The sequence below is a fragment of the Seriola lalandi genome, unplaced genomic scaffold (assembly GCF_002814215.2).
Source record: "Seriola lalandi dorsalis isolate HSWRI2012SDOR001 ecotype SW California unplaced genomic scaffold, Sedor1 jcf7180002052942, whole genome shotgun sequence".
In the NCBI taxonomy this organism is placed as follows: domain Eukaryota; kingdom Metazoa; phylum Chordata; class Actinopteri; order Carangiformes; family Carangidae; genus Seriola; species Seriola lalandi.
Genome location: NW_019523495.1, coordinates 159,959 through 186,208, shown reverse-complemented (window position 1 = coordinate 186,208; position 26,250 = coordinate 159,959). Strand labels below are relative to the sequence as shown.

At 37.6% G+C, this 26,250-nt stretch overlaps 2 protein-coding genes across 9 annotated transcripts in view; one reads left to right on the top strand and one right to left on the bottom strand.

Moving 5' to 3' along the window:
• Positions 1-514: 514 nt before the first annotated feature.
• On the bottom strand, positions 515-8,183 carry LOC111650818 (uncharacterized). Of its 2 annotated transcripts, XM_023400743.2 has the most exons (12): positions 7,679-8,180; positions 6,284-6,379; positions 5,298-5,889; positions 4,806-4,872; positions 3,173-3,265; positions 2,692-2,775; positions 2,521-2,580; positions 2,308-2,421; positions 1,860-1,969; positions 1,455-1,540; positions 1,212-1,311; positions 515-1,088 (listed from the first exon to the last, which is right to left on the bottom strand). In XM_023400743.2, exons 1-12 carry the CDS (start codon positions 8,027-8,029, stop codon positions 820-822), a joined length of 2,022 nt encoding a protein of 673 aa, XP_023256511.1. In that variant the 5' UTR covers positions 8,030-8,180; the 3' UTR covers positions 515-819. The 2 variants fall into 2 exon arrangements, with proteins under 2 accessions (XP_023256511.1, XP_023256513.1); XM_023400745.2 differs by lacking the exons at positions 515-1,088; positions 1,212-1,311 and having other exon boundaries at positions 1,477-1,540; positions 1,865-1,969; positions 7,679-8,183.
• tcf12 (transcription factor 12) overlaps positions 7,443-26,250 on the top strand; it is an 84,881-nt gene continuing 66,073 nt past the window's right edge. For 3 of the 7 annotated variants that reach the window (XM_087172466.1, XM_023400739.2, XM_023400738.2), the window contains exons 1-3: positions 16,139-16,299; positions 17,105-17,192; positions 17,400-17,472. In XM_087172466.1, coding sequence (XP_087028592.1) covers positions 17,121-17,192; positions 17,400-17,472 — 145 coding nt within the window. In that variant the 5' untranslated portion in view covers positions 16,139-16,299; positions 17,105-17,120. Of the gene's footprint in view, positions 7,501-16,138; positions 16,300-17,104; positions 17,193-17,399; positions 17,473-26,250 lie in introns of those variants that run through there. The other 4 variants (XM_087172467.1, XM_023400740.2, XM_087172465.1 and 1 more) reach the window with 3 other exon arrangements.

The window sequence follows — 26,250 nt, the reverse complement described above, 5'->3', positions numbered from 1 at the left end:
ACCAAGTTATAAATAAAAAAAAAACATCAAGTTAAAAAAACCTTTTTGTCATAATTTGGGAGAACCTACATTTCAAATACAAAAACAGCTTTGAAATATGAAAATGTTATTTTCAAATGATTTGTAAACATAAAGTGTTCATTAATGTGAGTTATTTGCTAGCAGTGAAACGTTGACACACTTTGCCCCTTTAAATGTAGCTTCCAGACACTTGCTACGTTTGCAGGCTTTACAAATGTTTTCCCACCACTTTTCTATTCAACTTAGCTCATTCTTTCACTAGTTTTCAGTTTCAGTATTGGTGCTGGTTGATGAAAATGCAATCAGTTTGAATGGGGATGGAGGCTTCCAAAGGAGGACATGAGAGTTTGGGAACAGATTTAGTCCAACTTGTGGTAGCAAAATCAACATGCTGCACAGTGAGACCTTGATCACAGTAAATCTAAATGTATTATAGAAAAACTATGATCCAATACCATGCATTTCAATAATACAGCAATGAAGCACTTGAGAATGGGTTTTGACAAATGACTTTATTTTACTGAACATAATATAATAATAAAACCTTTACCAGTGAAGTGGAATGTAACTGACATGCTGCCAACAATTTCTTTTCATTTGGACTTGGAAGAAGGAGGTAACAGGTGCTGTGTGCAGGGCTCCCCAGACTGCAGCCATGTTAGAAGAGCCAACAGATTCAGTGGCGTGCACAGATGCTTAAATATGCAGATAACTTGCATCTTCTTCTTCTTTATTTGTGCAACTGATATGAACTGATATCCATTGTAACTGTTTCTGTTCTCTTGCTACACTTAAATTTTATATTTCTTGGTTGTTTGATGTGCCAGTTGATTCAAATTCAAGTATGGTAAAGCAAGGCAGAGAAATAGATACAGAGAGGGCCTGTGAGTCAGACCGGTCTGACTGCAGCTGGTTAGACAGTGTTGTATATAATGCAGGACCCTGGACACTGGACAAGGACACAGGGTTGTCGCTGATTTGTTGCATCTCAGAAGATTGGACACCAGCATAGGCCTCAGGTGTTACTGTGGCTGTAGACACTTTCTGGAGAAGTTGCTGGTGACCAGCTAAAAAAAACAACACACAAACTCTTAGGGTCGACTAAAGATGAAAAAAATTACATTATCACAAAAATATAAGGCTGAAAATAATTACAAAAAAAGTCTCCTCAGAGCTTCTCTCACTTTTACCTGGAACTATTGCAAATGAATTCCTGGGGAGACACTGTGTCCCGACAGAGCCAATGAACTCAGTGTTGCTTGTTAATTGTGGTGAAGCCACAATGAATCCCTGGGAAATAGAAACAGAATCAATTTTCTAACATTCAGAACCAGTATACACATAACAAACATTTTATAAATCAGATGACAAGCTATAAGTGGTTCAACTAATTTATTACAAATGAATACATACAATAATTCTAATAACATTACTTGGTTGTTGTAGAGTTGTACAGTTTCTGTTTTATTCACTGCATTTCTCTGAAGAGGTGAAGGTTTATAATCTGTTTGGTCATCAGCTGTAACAACGTACAAAAAGACAAAAATTGGATGCAAGTTAAATTAACGTTTTAGCTGAGAATATGTGCAACAGCACACAGACATGGTAGTAGTCTAACTCAGTCCATCTACTAAACATCTCTATTTTATATCACTTAAATATCAATATTATTATTAACTAATATTGATATTTAACCAAAAACAGCAAGCCATTCTGAATCATTTATGTTGACATGTTTTTGACTCAAGTTATTGAGTTATTTGCATTTTAGTGGAGTATAGAAGTTGAATGTCTAAAAACACGTCAACATGTTTTTTATAGAAAATGCAGTTACATACTCAACTCCACAGTGTCATCCTCATCTTTCAAATGAACTTCTGAAGTTTGTTCCTGCCACGGCTCCAGATCCTCCTCTTCACATTCCAGTAAAAGTTCTGATGTTGCAGACCTGAAACAGAAAACCACAGTAATGTGTGTCCATAACGTAAAAAAACCTGACAATTCTTGACTGATATCTCTCCAGTCTTAAACCTTTTCACATAATACTTCTTTCAACCGATGTACAAGTCCTCAAGTTAAAGATAAGCAATGTAGGAAAAAAGCGAGCGAGAGGTGCAGCATGTCATTTGTGAATTTGTGGTTTTAGCAAGGATGTGCACACATGTACCTATACTGTCTCAATTAAATAAATGAATAATGAATAATAATAAATTCAAATGACTCAAAAATAACTTAAATTTTCTAACAAACATTCTTGAAAATGAGCCTCATCAGTCATACAGGTACCTCTGATTAGGAATGAGTGGTACGTAGACTCTTTCATCACAGCTGTCATCTGCTCCTGCAGCTCTGAGATCAGTTGTTTCTCTGATGTTTTCCATATCATTATCTAAGTCAGATCTGTTAGATAAAAAAAACAAATGTGATGATAGATTCAAATGAGACACAGAAGCACAAATTAAGATACAATAAATGCTGTACAATATCGTAAGAAATTACATTCTGTTCTTCACACTAGTGCATTCATGCTCGTCGATGGTGACCTCCATCTCCTCAAAACTGAAAATGACATAGTACAGTGAGGACATTGAATAAAAATTCAATACATTACTGACAGACAAACAGTATACACCTAATGAAATGTACCTTCTGAAAAAGATCATTACTAACCTGCCCTGGAGCCTGTCCACCTCTGTTGCCTTAGGTGCAGTTTCACTCTGATGTTCAACATCATCTTGCTGACTCGTTTTACCTCTGCAGACACATAGTGAAATTCATTTTATGACTAATCAAATGTTACAGCATGTGGACGTTAATTCTCTCGTGTGACACCCATGCGATGAATACAAGGCCATACAAAGGTGTTGTGTTTGTACAGCAGTCTGCATTGACACAAAGTAACTGCTATATTTCTGGTTCAATTCTGGCCACATAGTTTATAATGTCATCTATCTCTTTTACCCATGTTTCCAGTCCTGCTAATAAAAAGCTACAGTACCTTGTATGTTTAATTTTAATGATAAAAAATGTGCAAGTATCCCAACAATTTCATTTAGCACTACAAGATTACGGTTAAAATCCAAAATGATCTGTTGTGGTCGAGGGGCTCAGGCATCAACTGAAATGTCCTGGTGACTGTGAATGTGCTTACCTTTCAGAGGCTGACACACGTGCAACACTTGACAGTGCGTTAGGTCGGCAAGTCCCAGTAGAAGTCATTGATATTGAGGATATCTTTTCATAACTGTAAAAAGAAAAATTATCATTAGACACAAAACCTCATCTGGAAAATGTAAATTAAAATGTACCCTTGGCTTGACAAAACACCTGAGTTACAGATATACCTGTTTCAGGTTTACCTGGTAGATTCTGTCTGAATGTGTCACTGGTCAAAGGACGTATTACAGTCAAAGTGAGGCACAAATTTATTATTTTTTAACAGCTATCTCTGTCACACTTACGAGACTCTAATCCTAAAAACTGCTCTATAACCTCTGGAGTAGACTGAGGAATCTGGACATAAGTGAGTAAACTATTTATAGTTAAGTATATTACTTGATGGTGATGATTTGTAGAATATTTCTGTAGTTGTTTGAAACTTTGCTGCGCTTCAGTTAGAGTTTAAAACCACTCACAACCTGGAGTAGTTTCATTAATCATTTCTTGAACAGCATATTATAAAAGATATGATACTATTTAAACCCAAAACTGGAAGAATTATGCCTTGGCAAATTACAAGCTTGTGCAGTAAGCCACCTCATGAGCCAACAATGAAGCAACATGACTTTTGTAATTGAAACTGTCAGTCACTATTGAGCCTTTAAAAATAGTTTGAAGTTCTGGTCAGTAGCCAATAAAGAAAAAGAGTTTTGCACCTGTTCAGATCTTTTACTTCTTGGTGTACTTTAAAGTTCACTGCTCTTACTCAGTCAACGAATCTGTTATTATGGGTTTTCTTTAATAAACATAATAAATTAGAAGTAATTTTGTGGTCTTCTTAAGGTAAATTAGTTAGTTCTTAATGGTTATAAAAAATAAAGTCACATCTCTGGTATCACAATTCGGAAATATGACAACAAATAGGAGGTATGGGATTTCCCGGAAATCAAGGCACACTGGTTCATTGTGTAAATAAAAACTTTAAATGTCTTTATTTATGTTTCACTTTATTTTGTGCTGAAAGATGAGGATACATGGTATGAAGTTGAAAAAAAACAATGCCTATAAAAAGCATAACATACAGTATATATTCATACAAATGTAAGAGTAGTCCTTTTTGAATTATTGCCAAACATATCACATAATGATTTGAAAGATCAATTTGAGCCTATTGAAAATACAATGAAGTTTCTGTAGGAGTGACTTGGACAGGAACGTTAATGGTCAAACAGCGGACATCCATGCTGCAGGTTCGGGTGCCATCCTGGTCAATATGTTAATTTATTATTTATTGAATGTCGCATATCTTCAGTGGTGACCATTGGCAAGCGCAACTAAAAAGTTCTTCCAATAAAGCCATAGTTGATTTTTCAACCACTTCACTTTTCCGCCATTTTTATCGCATTAAACTTCCTGTATCTCTTTAAGAGATATTTCAAGCTTTAGTGAACAATTTCTTTTACATACAAAGTCATCAAGTTACTGTGTGAAAAGGGTCGCTCGCACTGATGCTTATACAAAACAGTTAGACATGCTGATTAGTACTTACCATTAAAATGAACAGATTTGATTGTTTAAAATCAGTTTCAATTAATGACAAGTATAACCTGTACTTGCTGCCTCACCTTGACCATGATGATAGAGTTAATTTCTCTGTTCCCCTCGACTTGGCCTTGATTTTCTTCAGAGGATCTTTAAAGTAAAAACAAAATTGTTACAAGTAAAATGTTTAGCAATATGTACAATTCTATATATAGTAATATGCACTAAGATTTCAATTTCTGAGTCATTAATGTAATGTAATGTAAAAGCTGCACTTGAACAAACAGACATTCAGCTGGCACTTACAAATGTGTGCGTGCGTGCGTGCGTGCGTGTGTGTGTGTGTGTGGGGTGTGTATGTGTGTGTGTGTGTGTGGGGGGGTGTGTGTGTGTGTGTGTGGGGGGTGTGGGTGTGGGTGTGTGTACGTGTGTTTACAGAACAGATCCATACCATAAGGAGGATGTTGGAGTGGAAGGATGGATGGATGGGACAAAACTTCAGGTTATGTAGTTCTCATTTAGTTTTTTAAGCATTTTTCCATAATCTTTCCAAGGAGAAACAAAACAACCGTCACCTGAAATGGGAAGTGGAGTCACTTCCAGCTGTTGATGGAGCCCCTTTGCACAGATCCCTTCCTGCTCCGTCCTGATCATCTGTTTCCTTTCTGAGTTGAGGTATGCCTTTTGAATTTCAAAAAAGGTTTTATTCCCCATGAAGTTCAGGTGCAGATGTTTGGCCCATTTTTTAAAATATGTAAAGGTGCCTCCAGAAAAAAGAATGGCGAGAGCTGTAAGAAGGTGGATTTCAGGAAATGCCTCCCAAAGGTGAGGTGATGACATCCATATGCCCCTGTGTCCACCAAGGCAGCTCCACCTCACCTTCTTCTGTGCACCACAGTGAGACACCTTCTTTTTGGTTATGGTCTGTCCACATGTCTGACACTTCCTGAACAGCTCCATCAAACAACTGTCATTCACAATAGTCCTTGACTGACTCAAGTCTTTTTCTGTGTTCTTGTCTGGTTTTAATGCCGCGGTCGAGCTGGATTCAGTCCTTTGGTGGAAGCTCTCATTCAGACAATCGACTGAAGCCACGCTGCACAAACTCTCACTGGTTTGAGCTGGTGGAGGGGACAGGGATGAGGTGCTTGAAGCTCCTGAGGAAATCTGGGATAACCGAGACAGATGTATAATTCTAAATTAGTTAAAAGTAGATGTGTGTGCAGATTACCTGAGGAGGGGTTCACAATACCAATATACTGTACTTTTGACTGCATGTAACACTCATTTACACAGAAAAAGGGCCGATGTCATCTGTTATCCGTAAAGGAATTGGTGATGCAGTATCCACACCAGTACCTTGAACACTCAAGGAAGATGTAGTCGGACCCCTCGAGTAAAAACAGTGATTGTTAAGCCAGTAGAACAAATTCAAAAAGGGTAGACTTCTGATTTACTGCTATATCCATAAAACTCTTTCCTAACACAAATTAACCACAGATTAACCTGTGAAAACAAAACGTCAAATTTCAATGACATAGGTTTACTACATCATACTTACTGAAGTTAACACAGAGGCCCATTGCAACACACTGTCCACGCTGGGACCTGAAACCACTGAGGTAGAGGCTTGAGCAGTTGTACTGGGAGCGTTCGACTAATTAAAAAACAAAAAACATTTTGATATAAGCACACTTTGCAGTAAATTTTTATAGACATTTTGTACCCGACAGTTTCCACCACTTTTACTTTGGAGCCCAAAGTGGCTCATCGTTGGTACAGTGCAGTAAACAAAATACTTTTTACAACCCAAGTTTGTGCCTCTCATGTACGGCCATTACATTCGAGTCACAGAGTTAAACGTTTGTTTTTTCACAAAAATAAATCCCTGGTGATTTTGGAAAAACCCACAATGTCATTTAAAAATACTTATCATTGCTCTGACGGTATTTGAAGACTCCTCTGAGACTCTTAAAATCATCTGGATGAAGAAGTATTGTGTTTGCTGCACAATAATAAATATTTTAACCAACTTCTAAAGTTGTGCCACTGTTTTCTAATCATGTCTAATCAAAATCACTGTGGACAACAACACAGCTGGAACCAGCTGGAACATGGCTTCTGATACAGCACAGGTAAGTTTTTGTTCTGTTCTAACCACGTTCATTTGATTTCATATCAAAAAACAGCTGTAGACTCCAAGTGTCATTGATGCAGGATGTCCTGTTACAATTAGTTGTTAATCTTTAACCAGCCACTCAGCATACATCAGCAGAGTGCTAGCCTTTTATGGGAAAAATCCCCTACCTTGTTAGAAAAACGAAAAGACATTAATATTTTTTAATTCAATTCTGATATATAATCCATATATTTGCAAAATTTTTAATAAAATTTGGGCTTTTTGTCTAGAAACGTAGTGAACAATTAGTTTAGCTCCATGGGCATCATTGAGGACTATCTCAGGAGAGCCCCCTAGGTGAAGAAGAGCAGCCAATTTCGGTAAGGTGGAAGTGGACAGGCTCGTTTGGTGGGTGTGTCAGAGATGTTACCCAATCAGCAGCAACATGTGCATATACCTGTTATTAAAAGGCCAGTGCGCATGCTTAACCCAACAACGCGCTCGGTGCCCCAGTGTCCACTAAACAAACATTTTGCTTCGTTTCATCGAAGGCCCTGAATGTGCCTCATAATGACTAAAACGTGATTTACTATAGCCTCAGCACAGCACTCATGAACTCGTGAAATGAACCGTCCCCAGGAGTTTCCAATATGAGACAGGTAATACCATTTTTTCCCCTAGATTTCAGTGTTTAATGCACAAGTTTCAACTATTTTCTATTTTCCTATTTTCTGAAATAACATTCTCTCAAGGGGCGAAATTACTCATACAAGACACATTTTTGATTTCTAGCCAACATTATCTTTAAAAAGCAACTTTTTACAGGTAAAGATTTACCTCTGTCCGGCTCCTGTCACCTGCGGGCAGAAAGGTGCTGAGGTCCTCTTCCTGTCTTCCAGAGAAAACAGACGGAATTACGTTTGACTTGAGGATTTTTCGGGGCGTTGTTTTCATTAGTTCTGCCTGTATGTCCGGTTCGTAATCTCCCGGTTTAAAATGCTGGCTACAGACTCGTACGTTGCCGTATTTACTTACTGGTGTGTTTTCGTCAAATTTGGGGTTGTGTATGGCCTTTAACCACTTTCTGCAGCGCTCTGGGTCTCTTGTAGGCAGAGAGTGGAATACGACTCCCCGGGACCTGGCCTTCTTGTAGCCCTTACAGCCCGGCACGGAACACATGCCCGGCATCGTTACTGAAGTAAACACCGGTGCAAAAAGAAACCAGGGATTATAGACTGAAGACTGCCACCATTTCTGAGTTGTTTGTAGTACCCTGACCAATAGTCTGCTCCAGCAATTGGTGAATGTGACCGCTAAGCGTAAAACACAAGCGTATGGTGATTTTGCAGTTTTGCATTCTGGGAAATGTAGTTTTCAGTGTTTTTTTTTTTTTTTTTTTAACGCAGTCAACATGTAGTCGAGGAGGAGAGACAGTAACAGTGAATATTGCTACATCCATTGATGGATTACTGAACAGGCCTTATGGGCACAGACCCAGAGCCTCCATCTGAAGTGACTTAACATTTCAAATCAATCAAATGACCACCAAGACACACAAAATGACCCCAAAGATATGCAAAGCATCTATAAGTGATGCAAGACAGCGAGACTCAAAACAACTAAAAGAGATGCAGAACAACCACGAAAAGACAAAAAACAAAACGATAAAAAATAGATTAAAAAAGACCCAGACCCAAAGTCACAAAACAACTAGCAAGATACCGCAAAACAAGAACAAAGGTTAGCAAAGCAACAACAAAGCGACAGAAATAACTCCAAAGAGACATGAAACAGTACAAAGAGTCCCAAAATGACCATAAAGAGGAATAAGATAAGTGAAAATTGATGCAAAATAACAAAATGGAGATGCAAAATGACCACAAAGAGATACAAACCAATAGCAGTATAGATACAATACTTCTACAAAGAGATGCAAATTGACTAAAAAGCAAACCAATCACAAAGAAACACAAAACTTGTAAAAACACAGAAAATGACTAGCAAGAGATACAAAATCACCACAAAACTGCAAAGAGATGCAAAACAGGAACAAAGAGAAGCAAAACCCACACTGAGTCTGTTGGTCTGGCTTAATTTCTTAATTGTTAAAGTGAAATACAGAATCACAGGGAGTTGGTTTCCCATTTTGCATGTTCATTCAAGTAGGCCACATGATAACTGAATTCTTAATAACTGAAGTCCTCCATGTCGAAAAGCCCTAAAACAATTTCATTATTGATCTTGTGCTGAGCATTACTTGTCAAATTATTGATTTGAGGTGAAATATTAAAACTCAAGCTCAAAATGAATTAGTATGTTTAGGAACGCAATTGAGTTTTGAGTTTTTGTTGAAACGGTTTATTTGTTGATTCAGCTTCATGGTCATTTAGGAGGCTGTAGTTTGTCATGCTGTTGAACTGCATTTTGTTAGTGTATATTGAGAGGTGTTGTAGGCTACCTTCATTGTTATAAAATATTGTTTTCACATCAATTGACCTGCCAAAAAACTACACACCTTTCAGGAGGAAGAATTGTTTTTTCAAAAAAAAAATTGCAAAATTATTTCACAATATATGGATGCAACCCCTCTGACAGGTACAGGCTGCGATAATCTACTCTGTTTGCATAATGGTGATTTAGTGTGTGGGTTAAAGGCTAAGTGCATTTTTAAGAGGACAGAAAAAAGGTAATATGATCACGCTTTCTTAGACAATATGTTCATGTTTCTAAAATTACCATACAGGTGTGAAAACGTATTTACAATAAATTCTCACTGTGGGTTTTGACTTTTGTTTACTAATTTCTTTATTTCCAATATCTGTGAAATGTTGGAAATAAACAACAAAACTATGTTGAAACTATCTTTATATATTTATGTGGGTATTTTCATTTGGTGAAAAACATCTGGAGAAGTTTGGATGATCTCAGTTTGTCCAACAGGTGGCAGTCTGGAATTAATAATAAAGGGCGGAGACGTCCCCCATAGATTCATGTTTCAATATGAATATGAGAAAATTTACGTTAGGTGACAGATTATCCTTTAATCTCCTCTTGCATGATGGGTTGGTTTTGATTTAGAAGTTTAACATTTTTGTTGTCTATTAAAAAATGGCTGTCTTCAGGGCTGCACTATAAACTGGACATGAACTCATCATGTGTTTGAGCAGTGCGGTATCCCTTGTACAATATGTTCAGTGGTGTTTTTTATTGTTGATACATATTGTACGGCATTATCTTCAGTTATAAATCATGGAAATCCAAGATACCTCTCCTCCAAAATCTACATGGTTTGTTTGTGGTGCTGGAGTGTCCACTGGCTTTTTGCTTGGGCCCTTTATTTCCTTGGTTTTAGGCAAAATCTGTCTCAGAATACTTAACTACTTTGTATAAGTGGGGTTACTGTACAGAAGAGTTATGTCCAGAAGATTTACATGGGATGTCTGATTTACATCTGATTTTTACATTGGGAGCTATGAAATGACTTGTTTTCTAACAGTTAACAAACATACTGTATATTTGTCTTAAATTAATTCAGGTACAAAATTCCTTTCAGGAAACCTCTCTCATGTCAACCATTCAGCAAAGTAAGCACAACTGTAACTGTCAGCAGCCTCTGCCAAGCTTAACACTGTTTGGACACAATGCTGTTTGCTATGTTACTAATATGTAATAAGCATCATAGTAAACATTTTTAATAATGACCCTTTTAACAATGACCTTATTTCCACATTAAGTAATTGGATGTAGTGTAAGTTTAACAGCAGTCTTTCCGTTGAAGTTGGTTTTATATTTGTTATAGCTTCAGCTTAACACATTCAAGTTGCAATCACACACATTGTAAACAGTGTGTATTCATAATGAGACAGAATCCTATTTTTAAAGAGACATCTTACCTTGTTTTGTTTTTCTTTACTAAAATTGACTAAAATACAATGTCATCTAACATAATTCACTTGCACCAAATATGTCAACAGGAATAATATAATTACCAGAACAGCCCATGACATGTTGCCAACAACTCCTAACTTCACAATGTGTTCACACATAGCAGCATTTATAGATATGTTTTTGCCAGGCTGCAATCTGATGTTTTCTGTAGGTTGACAGATAAAATGTTAAAGCCAGACTCAAAGTGTGTAGTCTGTATTCACTTAAGGTGTAGTTTTTATATTCAGTCTATTGTGTGCTGATGAGTGAAGATCTGGTGCCAAAAGTGTTGGTGGTTCTGGGATTGAGTTGACTGAAGCTACTGTAGGTGTAACAGGCCACACTCGATAAAACATCTGGATAAGATAGGCGGAGCAACCCCAAGTGATGCACCAACACCCCACTTGTTTCTCATGAGGTTCATGCATAAATTTTCATTGTCATTACTAACATGTTGGCTCTGGCCTTAGCTGAGTACAACAAACCCATCTGACACGGTCAAACCCAGGTGGCTGCAGTCAGTGATACTTGCCACTGATTGCAGCCACATTCAACATTCACCACCCATGCCTTCTTAACAACCTTATGTCTTTTCGGTTTCAGTTTGACACTTGCTCCTTCGTCAGTCATTCCTTTGCTTCATGCAGCCTGAACACAGACACCAAACTGTTTTCTCTGGCCTGTAGGCCAGGTTTTGAAACCAGTTCAACTAAACCACTCAAGCAGTAACAAAACTGGAGAGTATCTCCATTAAATATTATAACAGATAACAACATTTGAGATTTTATTTATCTATCGATCCATTCATCTGTTACAGTATATGATAATTATCACTACAAGCCTGTAGGATAATATTTTGTTACAACTGTCCATTGTCTGCCCTATACAGTATATTTATGATCTGCTGCAGTTAACTAGTGCTTTTAAGCCTGTCTGCATTGCTGTTTCAATTATTCAATTACCCAAATTGCAGAAATTCAAAGTCTGAGGCAGTTGCTGGAAGTAGTGATGGTTAAAATTTGTAGCAGACTTTTAAAAGACATAGATATTTTCATTTGTGTGTATCCCCAAGCCACAGTGGCAGCCAATATGAACCCAACTTTACTGCAGTCCTCTTGTCTGGCTTCCCGCCAGTTCAGAGGAAAAAGTAGTTCCAACGCAGTGGAAGAACTGCACAGTACTGTGTTTTACTGTGGACTTGAAAAGCATTTAACAAAAAAAGGTAAATATTTAAGTACACCATGACATGTTGCTGTGATTCTACATACAACACACTAAGAAATCACAATATGCTGCAATTAGTTTTCAAATATGCTTAATCTACAGATGACGCTGCCAAACTATCACACAAATACATGTAAGAGATTTAGAAAGATAGATACACAGCTACAAAGTCATACTGTATCATACTGTTATTGCAGGAGACTTCCTCGTCCTGCGGAGTAGTGGGCCATTGAATTGAAGACCTTATTAAGTTTCGACATACAGGTGACCAATTATTATTTAACAGCACTGCAATTTTAAATTAGCCCACAGTGTTCATAGTTAACAAATAACTGCATGTATTCCACAGAGCAAATTTTATCAAAAGTATTTCTGTTTACACCAAACTGTAATGATGTAATGATAAAGTTTAAAATTCATTGTGTGTAATGTTTATATGCTTGCGTCAAACAGAGGCTTACCTTTGAGATTCAGTGCCACTGCTGTACAGGGATGGGGGGAGGGGGTGGCTGGCGGTTACCCTTGTGTGTTGATGCAAACTTACAACCTGTGTACCTTTCGTAATTGTTAAAAAAAAAAAAAAAAAGAAAAAGGATTGAAGTTGTAATTATGTATCCAAAGGTGAGAGATCTGGTGTGGTACGCAGAGGTTAAATTGGGCCAAGGGTCGTCTGAGGCGAGGCCACAGCACATAGGCCTACTGTGGGTCCTGGTCCTCATTTACTGTAGGAATTTCAGTTGCATAACCATTGCATAAATGTTTTATCATACTTTGTCTCATACTTTATTATGATAGGTGTTACCAAAAATACTGCTAGACTCAAGAGCTCAGTGGCCTCCATAATTCTGAAATGGAAGAAGTTTGGAACAACCAGGACTTGTTTCCTAGGTTTTCCCACCATACTCCTAGTTGCTGTAGCGTACTCCGTCTCTGTCACTACGGTTGCTCCCCTCTTCCGCACTGGTTTAATCTGCATTGTCTGGACTCATTTTGCAAGGGCTTGAATGTAAAAGTTCCACACTCCAAAGCAACATGTCCATCATTTCATATATTTTCTCCACCTTGTGAAGCAAGATCATTTATCCCTGCAGCTTTAATTATCCTTGTTTTGGCAGTTGATTTCCTCTCTCACTCTCAGACCTTCAGATCAACGGACTGGTTTAGATTTTTTTTGTCACTGCGAGCTGATGTTTCATTAATAGCTTTATAGGGTTGCGTTGTTTTCACCCATTTTCTTACCATGAAGGAAAATGTCCCTTATTCTTTCCTAACACAGCCATAACACTTTCTGGTGTGAACCCTTCAGAATAAAAACATAAGCTCAACAAAAAATTCAATGTCCACATAAATAGATTCATTTAAGGTAGCTCTATTTCACTAATTTATGACAAACAACTCCTTATAGTCTCTACTTTATAATGAAACTACTACCGTATAACAAAATTAAAATAATATGAAGTTTAAAAAGCACTAAAAAAGTGAATAGATTCACAAAATAGATATGAATGAAATAAAAAAGGACTAGAAGCATGAAAATTATTCAGATTTTATATGAACTTGATTTCTTTCTTGTAACTTATTGTACCCCTAAAAGTTAAGATCTCATATCTTTGTGATGTATACATTTTAAAATATTTAAATTTGTACCTGCTGTTCTAAATGAAATGTATTTGTTATATCATATCATACAATCGTTTAGCATACCATATTCATATAAGTTCTAGGCTATGTATTACTTTGATAAAAAATAGCATTCCACTGTTTTACATAATGTAATACTATCTGCTCTCATTTACATTATTCTATTAATATGAACACCTTACATATTTGTATCTGTTTTGTTTTTTGTTTTTGCAGGATTTGGTAATGTGTGAAAATAACATAAAGTTATTCATTTTGCTTTTGCAAATACTAGATCCTGAACAGTTTAATTTTCCCCAAAAAGTTTACAGTAAAATCACATAAAATTTGACATGGACATAGTACAGGGTCATCTTCAGCAGGAATCTGTTAATGCTTCATGTCACCTTTATTTTTATTAAGCTCTGATAGGAGAAATTATAAACGTGCTATAATGTAAAATTAAACTGAATTTCCATTTTGATTACTGAAAAACTGTACCATAAAACCATAGGAACATTTGTACAGTCAGCGTGCACATGAATTCATTGAAACTTTCAGGTAACCTGTGAGGGAAAGATTTCTTATAACACATATGAATATTTCATGATACTAATTTTGAGCTCTATTTTTAAATAAAAGTCAGTACAGTACAAAAATTTGGATTTCACACAATGTGCAATATAATGTCGTTTATCAAATGTGAAATTAATTGTCTTTCTGCTTCCTTTTTGGCTGTTCCAAGCACCCATACCATTACACCATGAATAGACAGGCATCAGAATCCCCTACATCCATACAAGATGCAAGCGGTCACTGACTTGACTGGTTTTCACAAACGTCAGGTCACTTGATAAAAGGGAGTAATGCGCGATTCTGGAGAAAGAATTCAACAGCCAAACAAATACACAGCTCCCTTCAGTCCCCACTGACCCATTGGCTCTGTCACCCAGCTGTCAAGCAGAAACAGAGCACCGTCTGCTTCCACCTTCATGCCTTTCAACTCTCGGAGGTCTCTCCCCGGTTGGAAAGCCTCACCGATAAGGACACGGGTCTTCCCCCTCGCCTGATCAAAGCCCTTCTCTTTCAGTTTTTGTTCTGCTGACCTTCTCCTCTCTGCCTGTTTCTTGGCCATTTCTCCGTCTTGACTATGCGATCATGAGGAATTCATCATGTTAATTTCGGCAGCTTTACCATCTCTTGCTCCAACTTATACATCTACTCTCCAGCTGCTCCCTCCCCCGCCGTCTCCCATTTTCTTCTTTCCCTTGTCCTGTGCACAATCACGTACGCCCCCTGTTGCTGATTGGCTGGAGTAGTGTTGTGTTACTCGGTCCAGGCCACGTTGTTTTACAGAGCCAGTATTTTGCAGCACACCCAGAGCAGACAGCGAGTAGACCTAAGGAGACATTCACTGAATTAGACAAAAAAAAGTGTGTTAGAGTAGAATCGCTGGACTGCACCTTTGGACTGAGACAGAAATATGGAGGTTTTGTGGTTCTACAAATGTAAAATGCCAGAGACACTAGATTTCTGAAAGAAAATGTAGCAAACTAGGCGAATGGTTATATAATTCTGTGCTTGTCAATTTAAAATATCATAAAGTGGAATTATGTCTTTTCTGTGTAAGGTTAGTTATTGAACTAAAAATGGCTGCTTCTGCCAAAAATTAGGTACAACATTACAGTGAGGAAATAATGAGGCATTATTTTGGCTGCAATAAAATATTGAGTATACATAGTATGTGGTATAGCTAAATTATAAAGATCAGCTGTGGTCGTATTTCACAATCATGTCCAGTACATGCATATATCGTTTCTTGTGAAATGGTATCCTATTTAAATTATGCACAAGACCGGCAGACCTGCATATAGTCAGCAGAATGTAAATACACTCAATGGCTATTGCTGAAAATAAATGCCAACTATAAAAGCATAAATTTAATTGCATGTAAGAAAGTTATACTGTAAACCAATGGACTAATTAGAAAGGAAGGCGTAAATCGCCCAACACTCTCGATACAACAACTGATGAAAACAGCTGAAAAAAAAACAAATGCTTGAAAAACCAAATAAAAATGATTTATTATTTTATTCTGAACACACGTAGTAGTTAATTGCAAGCACTGAAAGAGGTAGGCAAAGTTTTTAGATTAAATCTAGGTCCTTCTGCAGTGCTTGCATCCCTCTGCTGCGGGGAATGTTTGACACACAACAGCTTTGTGAGACAAAAAAAAACTATGGACAATGTTTAAAAATATAACAACTGATAGAAAGCTTTGAATATAGCTTATTTAAAATGAAAACACCATGTTGCAAGTATTCAAATGCCAAGATTTCTGAGACAATACAGTCCGTTAAACTGAACTAGATGTAGTGTTCATAGTAATAAAGTAGAGATAACCGGGTGGTGTGTCGGGGTGTGTGCGCTGACTCTCACAGCATCTCCCGCTGTGTGGGACCAGCGTGTCACTGCGCTCGGCGGAGGGATACAATAACCAATGTCATCGTGGTGCTTAGGCGTTTGCAAAGCAAAAATGTCTGCCTAAGGGAAACTCGTAACTGATATATATAGAGGAAATTTTCCCAGGTATTGTCTTTAAACCCATATTTCGCTATTTTGAGGCGTATTGCAAGAAAGCGAGCCTTCACCAGATCACCCTAGTCGGGATTTTAGTCGGAAAAAAGGTAAATTATCAGTGGGAGTTTACTAAAAGCTTTCGGACCTGTGAAAGAAGTTGGGAGTTGAGAAAGACCATCATTGCATTTTGTGTTCTGGAGCAAGGGATTGAGACTGTCATTTGCAATATTTGTTTGGCTGTGTTACTTATCTTGAAGCAGTATGTAATTTATGTTTCAGTCGTTTGGACGGCACCGTCTTCTCTGTACTAATGTCTACATGGACAAAACCGCTGCAGCTGGTTGCAGCTTGCTAGCTATTTCAATCCATATGAACAACTAACTGCAGTTAGCGTTAGCCAGCTAGCCTAAGTGACGTTAGGTGCCTCCGCTAAGATTAACCGTCGTTTTGTTTGGAAAATCTGCCACACAAATCACTGACATTTACATCGTCAGTGAAAGCCCAGTCAGTGAGTTATGTAAATGTTTCACCAGCAGCATGCGGTGTTTTTTTTTTTTTAACAGAGAAACACTGCAATAATGCGATGCTGCAGGTCCCGGCAAGCTGTGCCAGCCATTCAGAGCTCCCACCAACGGCGTTATCTCCTTTTAATCAGCGCAGTGTACAGGGAAAAACTACATGTGTGCGAACAAAATCTTTGCACCATTTGATCAATTAGTATGTGGCAGCACTGTCAGTGTCTCTGTGTGATGCAACGCCACAGCCAACTTTACTTCACAGTGATGGTCTTTATTCTGCATCCATAACAAATACCTCTCATGGAAGTCATTTCCCGTGGCTCTAGCCCCCCCCCCCCGCCCCCCGTTAAATAAAGCAGCAAAGATGTGACCTGGTGCACTCTGTCTTCTGCAGGTTGTAGATCGCCAGGATGAATCCTCAGCAGCGGATTGCCGCTCTCGGAACAGACAAGGAATTAAGTGACCTGCTGGATTTTAGTGCGGTAGGATGGCTTTTCACTCCTTTTTTTTCAGCTCCGAGGGCTTAGAGGTGTGAGAACTTCATAGGCTTAAAGCATGACTAATTGATGATTGTTGACTAATATGATTTTACTTTGAGGATAATTGTAACTGATCGTCTGAATGTTTTCTTTTACACAGTTGAGTATTTGCTCTTAATTGTAGGGATATGTCCATATTCTTCCTTTCAGATGTTCTCTCCACCTGTAAGTGGAGGTAAAAACAGGCCCACCACACTTGGAAGCAGTCAGTTCAGTGCATCAGGTAGGATCCATTCCCTCAAACCTATTGCAGTAATCCCTCTAATATATAGTCTTTCTCTATTCCTGCTTGCATGACTCATATATCTGCACACCAAAATCAGTTGTTTACTGACTTCTACTGTTGTTTAAATGGTGTTTGGGTTTATTTATAAATGGAGTCTGAAGGAAAATGGTCTTAGTTTCCAATCTTGCATGTGATTCTTTTCCCTCCTCTGAGTGACGCTTGTGCGCGCTGTTCACATCTGGTGCCTGAAACATGAGCTTCCCACCTGGAATTGTAGCGGAGAGCTGTAGTAAAGATGTGGAACAAAGCACTACGTAGGCCATAGACATGTGTAAATATTTTATTGAGCTAATTGCCTTTGAGGTGTAATACAGTGAATGTCATTCATGTTTTACCCTGCTGTCAGATGCATTAATAAGGCATAAATCAGGCATGTTTTGACTGCTTTGATCAAGGTGTGTTGTTGTCAGTGCAGCAAGTGTTCCCAGACACAATACAGTATGTTCTTATCAGGGTCTGCTGTGAGGCGTGTTGGGGGGAAGTTTTGATTTAGATTAATTAAAATGTCTGAGTGAGGTTCTTGTGAACACAATCAGAGGTGGAGCTGCTAGTGAATTGTAGTCTAATGGGATTGTGAGACATCCTCTCAATCACTTATTATGTAGTGTGTTTTTTTTTTGTTTTTTTTTTGACAAGAAACAGTTTGACAATTGCTCAGTCCTGCTGACAGCCCTCATATACACACATGTTGGATTGTCTTTTCCACAGCTCACTGGTCTTTTTTCTGATTATCTATGATCGTCTTTATAGTTGAACAAGTTTGTGGATGGTGTGGTTGTGATAACAAGAGTTCAGATTCCCTGCTTCTGGATCGCTTCCTAGCTATAAATGCTACAGGACATTAATCCGAAGCACATCTATTGTCTGATGGGCTCCTAGAGAAAGTCAACAATCAAGCATTATGTTTTCTGAAAGCATGTTTTGTGTTCATCTACAAAGCCTCGTTGTAGTCAGTTATCTGTGAAACGAAAGACACACATTGAGTGGAAACTGAACAAAAAGACAAAGAAACAAGAACAGAGCTGTCACACATGAACTATAGAGTTGTGAGGATTAATTTTAGAATACCTAATCATTGAAGTGAGGAGGGTGTGTGTTCTCTCTTCAGTAAAACAAATGACAAGGAAACTCTAGTCAAACTGAGATGTTCATTGTTCATTATGTATTAATGACACAAAGGTTTCAAATGATCATTGCTTTTTTTTTATTTTTTAAGAATTATACCAGGGGTGTTTTTATTTAAGTTGGACAAAATATCAGACACATTTTAAGATGATGTAGTCCAGCACAACAACACCACTAACTGCCACCTCTTAAATGACTGTAGAGTGGAATCATCTCCTTTCTGAACCACTGTCAACACGAAAGTGTCAAAGACAGGATGTATCGCAGGACTTTGTTACTGGATTACATCATATTATATACAGTTATATCTAATAAGCTGGTTACTGACTGTTTATTTTCTAATTGTGGATAATGAAATGTTTTCACAAGCCAGGTTGTTGTATCATATCTAAAACACGCTGATGATACATAGTGAAACTTTAGATTCTTTAGCGGTTATTGTTCAGTAGAACCATATGCAGGATTTAAAAACCAGATTGCATTGACTATATACTGACTGTTTACTAGAAGTGAGTTTGCTCTCAAACACTGATGTCAGCCATGTGTTGTATTGAGAAGGCATAGCTATGTGCTGTATGATTTCATAAAGTAAGATGTGGACATCATGTGGACAGCCACCTTTAGGCTGGGCCTTGCACTCCGTGACTTCCAAAATAGACCAGCATCAGCATGGTGCTTTTTGTTTGCAACAGAAAAGAATTGGAGACTGTCAGGAGAAATGTGTGTCACAGCCAAAGCTCTTTGTCATTGCTGTTTGTTGTCTGGTGACCAGCTTTGTCCTTTAGAAACATAACAAAGTCGAAATGCGGGCTGCTGTTTTGTACCAATTCCAACAAAAATTATAAACAAATTTGGACATGACTGCAAACAAGATACTTTGCCTAATTAAAGTTAATGGTTTTATTTATACATTTTACTTATTATGTTACTATCTTATGGTAACTCTTGAAACAAGTCTGTTCAGCTATAAAATGTCACAACTGTGAAATAACCATATCTTCTGTAAAAATCAAATATCAGCCCATATATCGATCTTTTTTACAAATATCAACTATCTCTAACGGCCTTAAAAAACAGAATTTGCCAGGCTCAACTTGTCAACAGCTTAAACTTCATTTGTATATGATTCATTTTAGAAGGCAGCCATACTAATCTGATAATTTCGCAGCACATGATATTTCCTGTTTGCATATACAATGGCTTAAATGATGGTGTACACTGATGAGAAAGATCTGCATAGCTGTTTATTCTTGGATATGATCAGTGCCCTGTTTGTTTCGTCTGTATTGAACTGAAAACAAAATGAAACGCTACTAGTGTGACTGAACTCAAACACACTGACAGTTGCATTCTAATGGCTTGTGGTGTGCAGCGCGTTTCATCCTCAAATGTCTGAATGTACAGTACGTGATAAATCAGATCTTAATTATTACCCCTACTTAATGAAGACCCTGTTGAAACCCTGTTGTGGACTGTTTAATTGTTTATAGTTTGGTGGTTAGGAAATTAAGATGTGCTCTGCATCAAAAGAATGGAAAGGAATAAATTTAATTTGTGTTTTTTTATTTATTAATACTTTATTTATTTATTTAGATTGTTAGTGTTTAGTTAGTTTTTGTGGCTGATCTTGATCCAGATCTGAAATGCATCGCTTTTTTAATCAGACAGGCAACTACATAACTTTGACTGTGACTCCTGGAGTGGATTATAATTTCAGCAAACAAAATGTAGTCTGCATCTGCTTAAATACATTCTGATGTAAATGTGCTACTAATGAAAAGTGGTCACACTGACTCTTTTTTTTCTTTTTCTTTTCCCTTCATTTCTTGACAAATATTGCAAAACTCGTCAAATAAGAGATAAAGATGTCAAAATGAACTGCTCTACCTTAAAATGTATCGGGGCTATAGTGGGTAAATCCCTCCTCGTTTCAGCCCACAGTGTGTGCTCTGATCCTCAAGGTAGAGGAAGAAGCACCTACATAAGTGATTGTGAACACAAGGCAAGTGAGTGTGCAGACACAAGTGTGGAAATTGCAGGGAATGAGAGTTTGGATTATTGTATCTCAGCTGGGCATAGCCAGATAATTGAGGCAGAGTGGGACCGGCTAGACCCTTCAAAAGTATGCCAGAGAAAGATGGATTGGAAAAAATAGCCAAAGTGGCTCTAACAGAGACTCATCATTTCTCTTTTCCAGCTGTGTTGATGATGCAAATTTGATGAGGCCATTGACTCTTTAGCGTAGTGGGGCAGTGGATGACTGCTGTTAAATGGGTAATTTTCATTTAGTGGTATGTGGTGGAACATTTGTCAGCAGTGACCAGCAGCTTGAGTAGGTTGGTTTGTCAGTCCGTTGGATCCCAAAACAAAAAAAACAAAATATAACTGTGCACTGTGACCTGTTTCATTGCTGAGTGCAGTTACAAAGAACGTCACTGCCGCCTCACTTTGAGGCCTGTAACAACAGAGAGTCTGGAGCACAGTCCTATGTGATATGAGTCATTTCTCACTCTAGCTTTCTTTACAGATTCACTTTTTGTCTGTAAAATAAAGATAGGTTTAATTGATATATACAATATGAAAGCATGAGATAAGTTAACATTGTTTTCCAATACATGAAGCAAAAACAGCCAAGTCCGTCTCTTAGTAAAAACTCATAAAATAGTGATGGCAACTGTTTTTGTAAAATTGTAAAAATTTGGTTTTCAAGTTCACTGATTATGTCAAAAAGCAAGCAGACTTGGTGTTTAACAGGTGATTTGTGTGACCCTCTGACAGTGGCTCTGTGTACAGTTTATTTGAACTGCTTAAGACACCTTTACTAAAACACACTCTTTGAACACATCTGGATTGCATTTGTGTAAGGACAGTGTCACTTTCAGGCTGTATAGACATTTATTGTACATTACAGTGGCTGCAGACACTGGAGATGGTGTATCTCGGCATGCATGGACATTTGTTTTTTGTTCTGGTAATTCTGTTTTTGTCTGTCTGTTTTTTGTGTTGTTTACTGATATGTTTATATAGTTCAAAAAGTTCTAAATAAAGATTTTTAAAAATTGTGTTGACTGTACCTTATATTTCTGATTCACCCTCGCCTATCTCCATAAATCATAATATCTTACTATGTACAGCATATGATTGTTTGTTTCTTGGCCAGTGTTGTGACTTGAAGTCAAATAGTCTTCATCCAAATCAATTGGCTCCGTCTCTCTCTTTCTCTCTGACTCTCTGCGAAGAGGAATGTTGCCTCTTTGTCCAGGAATTTAAGGCCTGGTGCTGAATATTGCCCTAAATGACAGGCAAGTTAATGTCATTTATACAGAGAAATAGAAGCCTGAGACATGAAATACCCTTTCTGACCCTGTGTCCCTGTGGAAACTGTTTGGTTCATCTCAGTCTAGTTTGTAATTCACATTCACTATTTGTATACATGCATGTGATGCAGTCATTGGTTTTACCATTAGTACTGCTCTCTTTTTATACAAGAAACCTTTTTACCTTGTAGAGCCAGAGACTCTCTGCAAGTCAGCAAAACAGGAGTGTTTTTTTGGTTTTATGGATGGGAATTAAAACTTGCCAAAATGTGACTGTGGCCTATTGTGAGACATTGTAGCATAAACCCAGTGTGATTTAGGTGCAATACATTATGTTCTTTTTGGAGGCAGGTCTTAAACTAATCAAACTGCACTAAAGCTTGTTCAAAGTTATACAGAGTTGGAGAGTTATTTTCATATTCTTATCAAACATATTTAATAATCAATATTTTTGTAGGGAGTGGAGGGGGCTTTGCATATACGGATAGGAAATAATAAGAAATAATCTGTGCTGGGAATCAGGCTAACTCGTTTTTCAATAACTGACATTTCTCATTTCTCATTTCGTTCAAGATGCTGCCTGGACCAGATGTTTTTTTGGGTGTTTTTTCTTTCTTTTTTTTTTTTTTACCTCTTTGGGCCCGTAGCTTTGCTGCCAGCTGTTGTTGCGTGACGGGAAGTGTTCGATACAAGAAGGAATTGGATTTTATAGATTCCTTAATCAGATTCAGGTGTTAATAGATGAAGCCTATCCTTATGTCCAAAGGTATTTAAAGGTGTTTATGAGTTAATGTTGAAACTATATTAAATTATTCTTCTTCATTGTATGTCCTGAGTGAAATTGTTTGGCCAGTTTAAATTCTGATGTAAATTCAGTTGTTGTAAATATGTAATGCTTTGTATTTACTGATTTAGATCTTGGGTATTTTGAGCATGTTTTCTTAAAAGAATGAAAATATCCAGCATTGTTGTGGCTTTTGACAATGCTAAAGCTTCTGTTTTTACAATAGTTTTCTGTATTATTCAGAACTAATTTGGTTTTACCTGTAATTTCTCTCTCTCTCTCTCTCTCTCTCTCTCTGTCTCTCTTTCTTTCTTTCTTTCTTTCTTTCTTTCTTTCTATCCATACAATTCAACTTTCTAATAAATAAAACAAAACATCTTTCAAGGTATTTTGTGACAAATCATAAACAGATCCAGTTTTCATGAATCAAAAACAAACAAACAAGAAACATCATCATTATGCTTTCTATGTATTACTTGATATTAACAGCAGTAAAGGCACTGTTAGGTAGATAATTTAAAACGGTGCGTGTTATGCTGTTGTGTTTAAGGGAGCTTTCACACTGTAGTTTGGTTCATTTGATCCCATTTGTGTTCACACTGACGTTTTACAACAGAACCAAGAGGAGCAAACAAAAATGCATATAGACAGGTAACTCACTGATTGGACAGTCTTTCATCTTCATCTTTCATCTGCATCAGCGGTGCTTCATGCAAATATGTGGGGAAATCAAATTCTGGTAACTGACAACAAGTTGTGCATTTATTGCTTCTTTTGTGTTTATTCACTGGTGTCACAAAGAGCTCATGAAGAAATAACTGAGCATTATTAGTATTATTAGACTGCATATTGACTGCATGTTAAACTGGAAGGATTACTGCACCACAATTCGATTGACGACTTTCACACAAGGCCAAATGAGTAGTACTACAGTAAATGGGAAAGCTCACCAAAGTTTGCTTTAACCAAACCATTCAGGTTACGTGTGGATAAACTTTAAATGGAGAAAATAGATTGGCTCCTCAGTGTGGGACTGCCTGTCCTTGCTTATTCACTGAATACCGAGATGAGGCATCATTACTGGGTGTGAAATTGTAAATTAACAAGCTGATATTTGGACATTTTTTCCCCTGCTGTATGATAAGGTGGCTTTTTCCAGCACTTCAGCCTTGTTGGATGATGTGACATCAGGAGTATTTCATTCAAGTCTCTGAAATCTCTCCGTTCGTGCAAAAAATGCCTTAGTCTTTCTGTTGGTTGGGTTTTTACTGAATTAACGGCTTGGGAAATATGTATCTGTTTATGAATGACCCAGTAGAGACTGTAATAAATCAGCAGTCAGTTATTATAACAACATCTGTGCTTACTCCGTCAGCCCTCCACATTCTCACCACAGGTTTACAAGAAATTTAAACTGTATAGTTAATGATCAGATTTAAAGTTCTTGTGCGTTCTGAATCCTACTTACATCTCATCTGTGTGTCTTTAATTAATGCAGGCTATAAAAATTCACGAGGGTCACCATACTTATTACATTCAAGGATACAAAGTGTATCCACAATATGGCCTCTAATGAAATAGTTGAATATGGTTTTTCTAGTTAAGTGTTTTTTAAAAAGCCTGCTCTCTGCAAGTGCAGTAGTAACGTCCATCACAAGTAAATGCATAAGATTGAATCCTCATGCAGTGTTGGAAGTAGTGACCGGGACAAAGCGAGACAGGATGATAATTTCCCTCAAGGGCCTCCCTCTAGTGCAGCCATCTTTCATCTAAAGCTTTGTTACGTTCACTAGCCCACCCTTTTCCTCTGGAACGGACCCAAAATGTAACCAAACATGAATATATCATGTCGGGTCGTCCAACGGTGAAATTCTCTACTTAATTTCTACAAATCTATATTAGTTCACTATTATTTGTTTCATTAGAAAATGATTAAAACCCATCTGATGTATTACAACAGTACAACGGTAACCGTAGCTGGTGCTTTAGATATTTAGCCTCAGTGATTTAAATGGTGAATATATATTAGTAACACCTCTTTGTAACAGTGGATAATTCAACATTATAGCCTTCATGACTGTACATACTAAACCTAATAAACTGACAACAGAGTATATGTTCACCAGCTAGTCTCGAACTTTGTCTGCATGCAGTTTGGTAGAGTTTTCAGAGCTTTTTAGCTGCTTGCTGCTGCTGCTGGAGACATGGTCATTTGTGAGTAATGTAAATGTGTGGCTCTGCCAAACAGTGAGCTAAAAGAGGCCAAAAAGCTTGATAGCACTGCGAGTATAGAGTTTAGAGTTAATTCATGGGTCCATCACTGCAAGGCCCTTGACACTAATTTGGTTCAGTGTGAAAATAAAACGATTGTGATTATTGCAGCATTAAACAGCATGGCTCTCCTTTCTTTTTTTGAACATCTTTGACACAGAGTACTCAGCAGAAGAGCTGCATCGGTTCTCCTAATTCATTATCTTTACATTATAGCCAGTGCATTCGTGTTTTCTTTCGTGTCAGTGAGTAATCTTATTGTGCCGGCTGTCTGTGCAAGGAGAAGAGAGGGGACCCTTGAGCCCTGGTAAGAGATGGTAATCAGACGAGATGACAGCCAGTGGCCCAGAGAGCAAACACTGACCATTGTTACATTCAGCGTGTGAAGGGCCTCAGTTGAGTTACAAAATGTCACACTGGTGTTGTCACACTAAGAAAATTTAGACCCATGCGCTGTTAGTTACACATGTAGCAGTCACCATTAGTAGTTCAGTCAGTAACACGAGTATGAATGTGAATGATAACCCAGGCAAATGAAGTATACGTTTTTTCCATAAAGACACTGAAGAAGAGGAAATGAATCTGCCGCGTGCAATCAGTAAAACATCATGTTGTCAGGATGAAACTCATCTTGAACTTTGCCCACTGGAGCGTGAGTTCTGGTCAGAGATATGTCACTGACTTTCTGGTTAAGTATATAATTAGATCTGCAAGAAGTTTCTGACTAAGAATTGATTGGCAGTATGAAAATACATGTGTAGTTATACTGCAAAACTAGCATCTACAGCGTCTACAAAATGTGAATTTTATCACATCTCAAATTGGCCATGGTCTTCATTTGTGGTACCTTCAAATATCATAACACATTTCCATCATGTCTTTGTAACACTGAAGAGCTCTGTATGAAATGAATACCTTTACTGATGCATAGAGAGAACCAGTTCAGCTGCATTAAACTTAGTTGAATTGAATTAATAGCTATAGTCTTTATGTGGAGCTACACTTTTTGAATCAGAGAACAAGTTGAACAAGTTTTGATCTGTGATTACATGCAGGCTTGCTTTTTGCTGCGTATATCCTACTTCTGCTTTTGTTGCAGTTGTTTATTTCAGTCGTATGAATTCTGCTTCTTGAATTAAATGCTAAAGCTTGCTGTGTGGCGGCACCTTAGGACATACCATTTGTTACATTTTAAGGTTAAAAATATGTTTAATATTG

Excerpts from the sequence above, each read along its gene's own strand:
- LOC111650818 (XM_023400743.2), bottom strand. The coding sequence starts at position 8,029 with ATGCCGGGCATGTGTTCCGTGCCGGGCTGTAAGGGCTACAAGAAGGCC. Across the intron at positions 2,422-2,520 it reads ACTAGTGTGAAGAACAGAAT|ATCTGACTTAGATAATGATA; the intron begins GTAATTTCTTAC and ends TTTATCTAACAG. Across the intron at positions 1,089-1,211 it reads TTCATTTGCAATAGTTCCAG|CTGGTCACCAGCAACTTCTC; the intron begins GTAAAAGTGAGA and ends TGTTTTTTTTAG.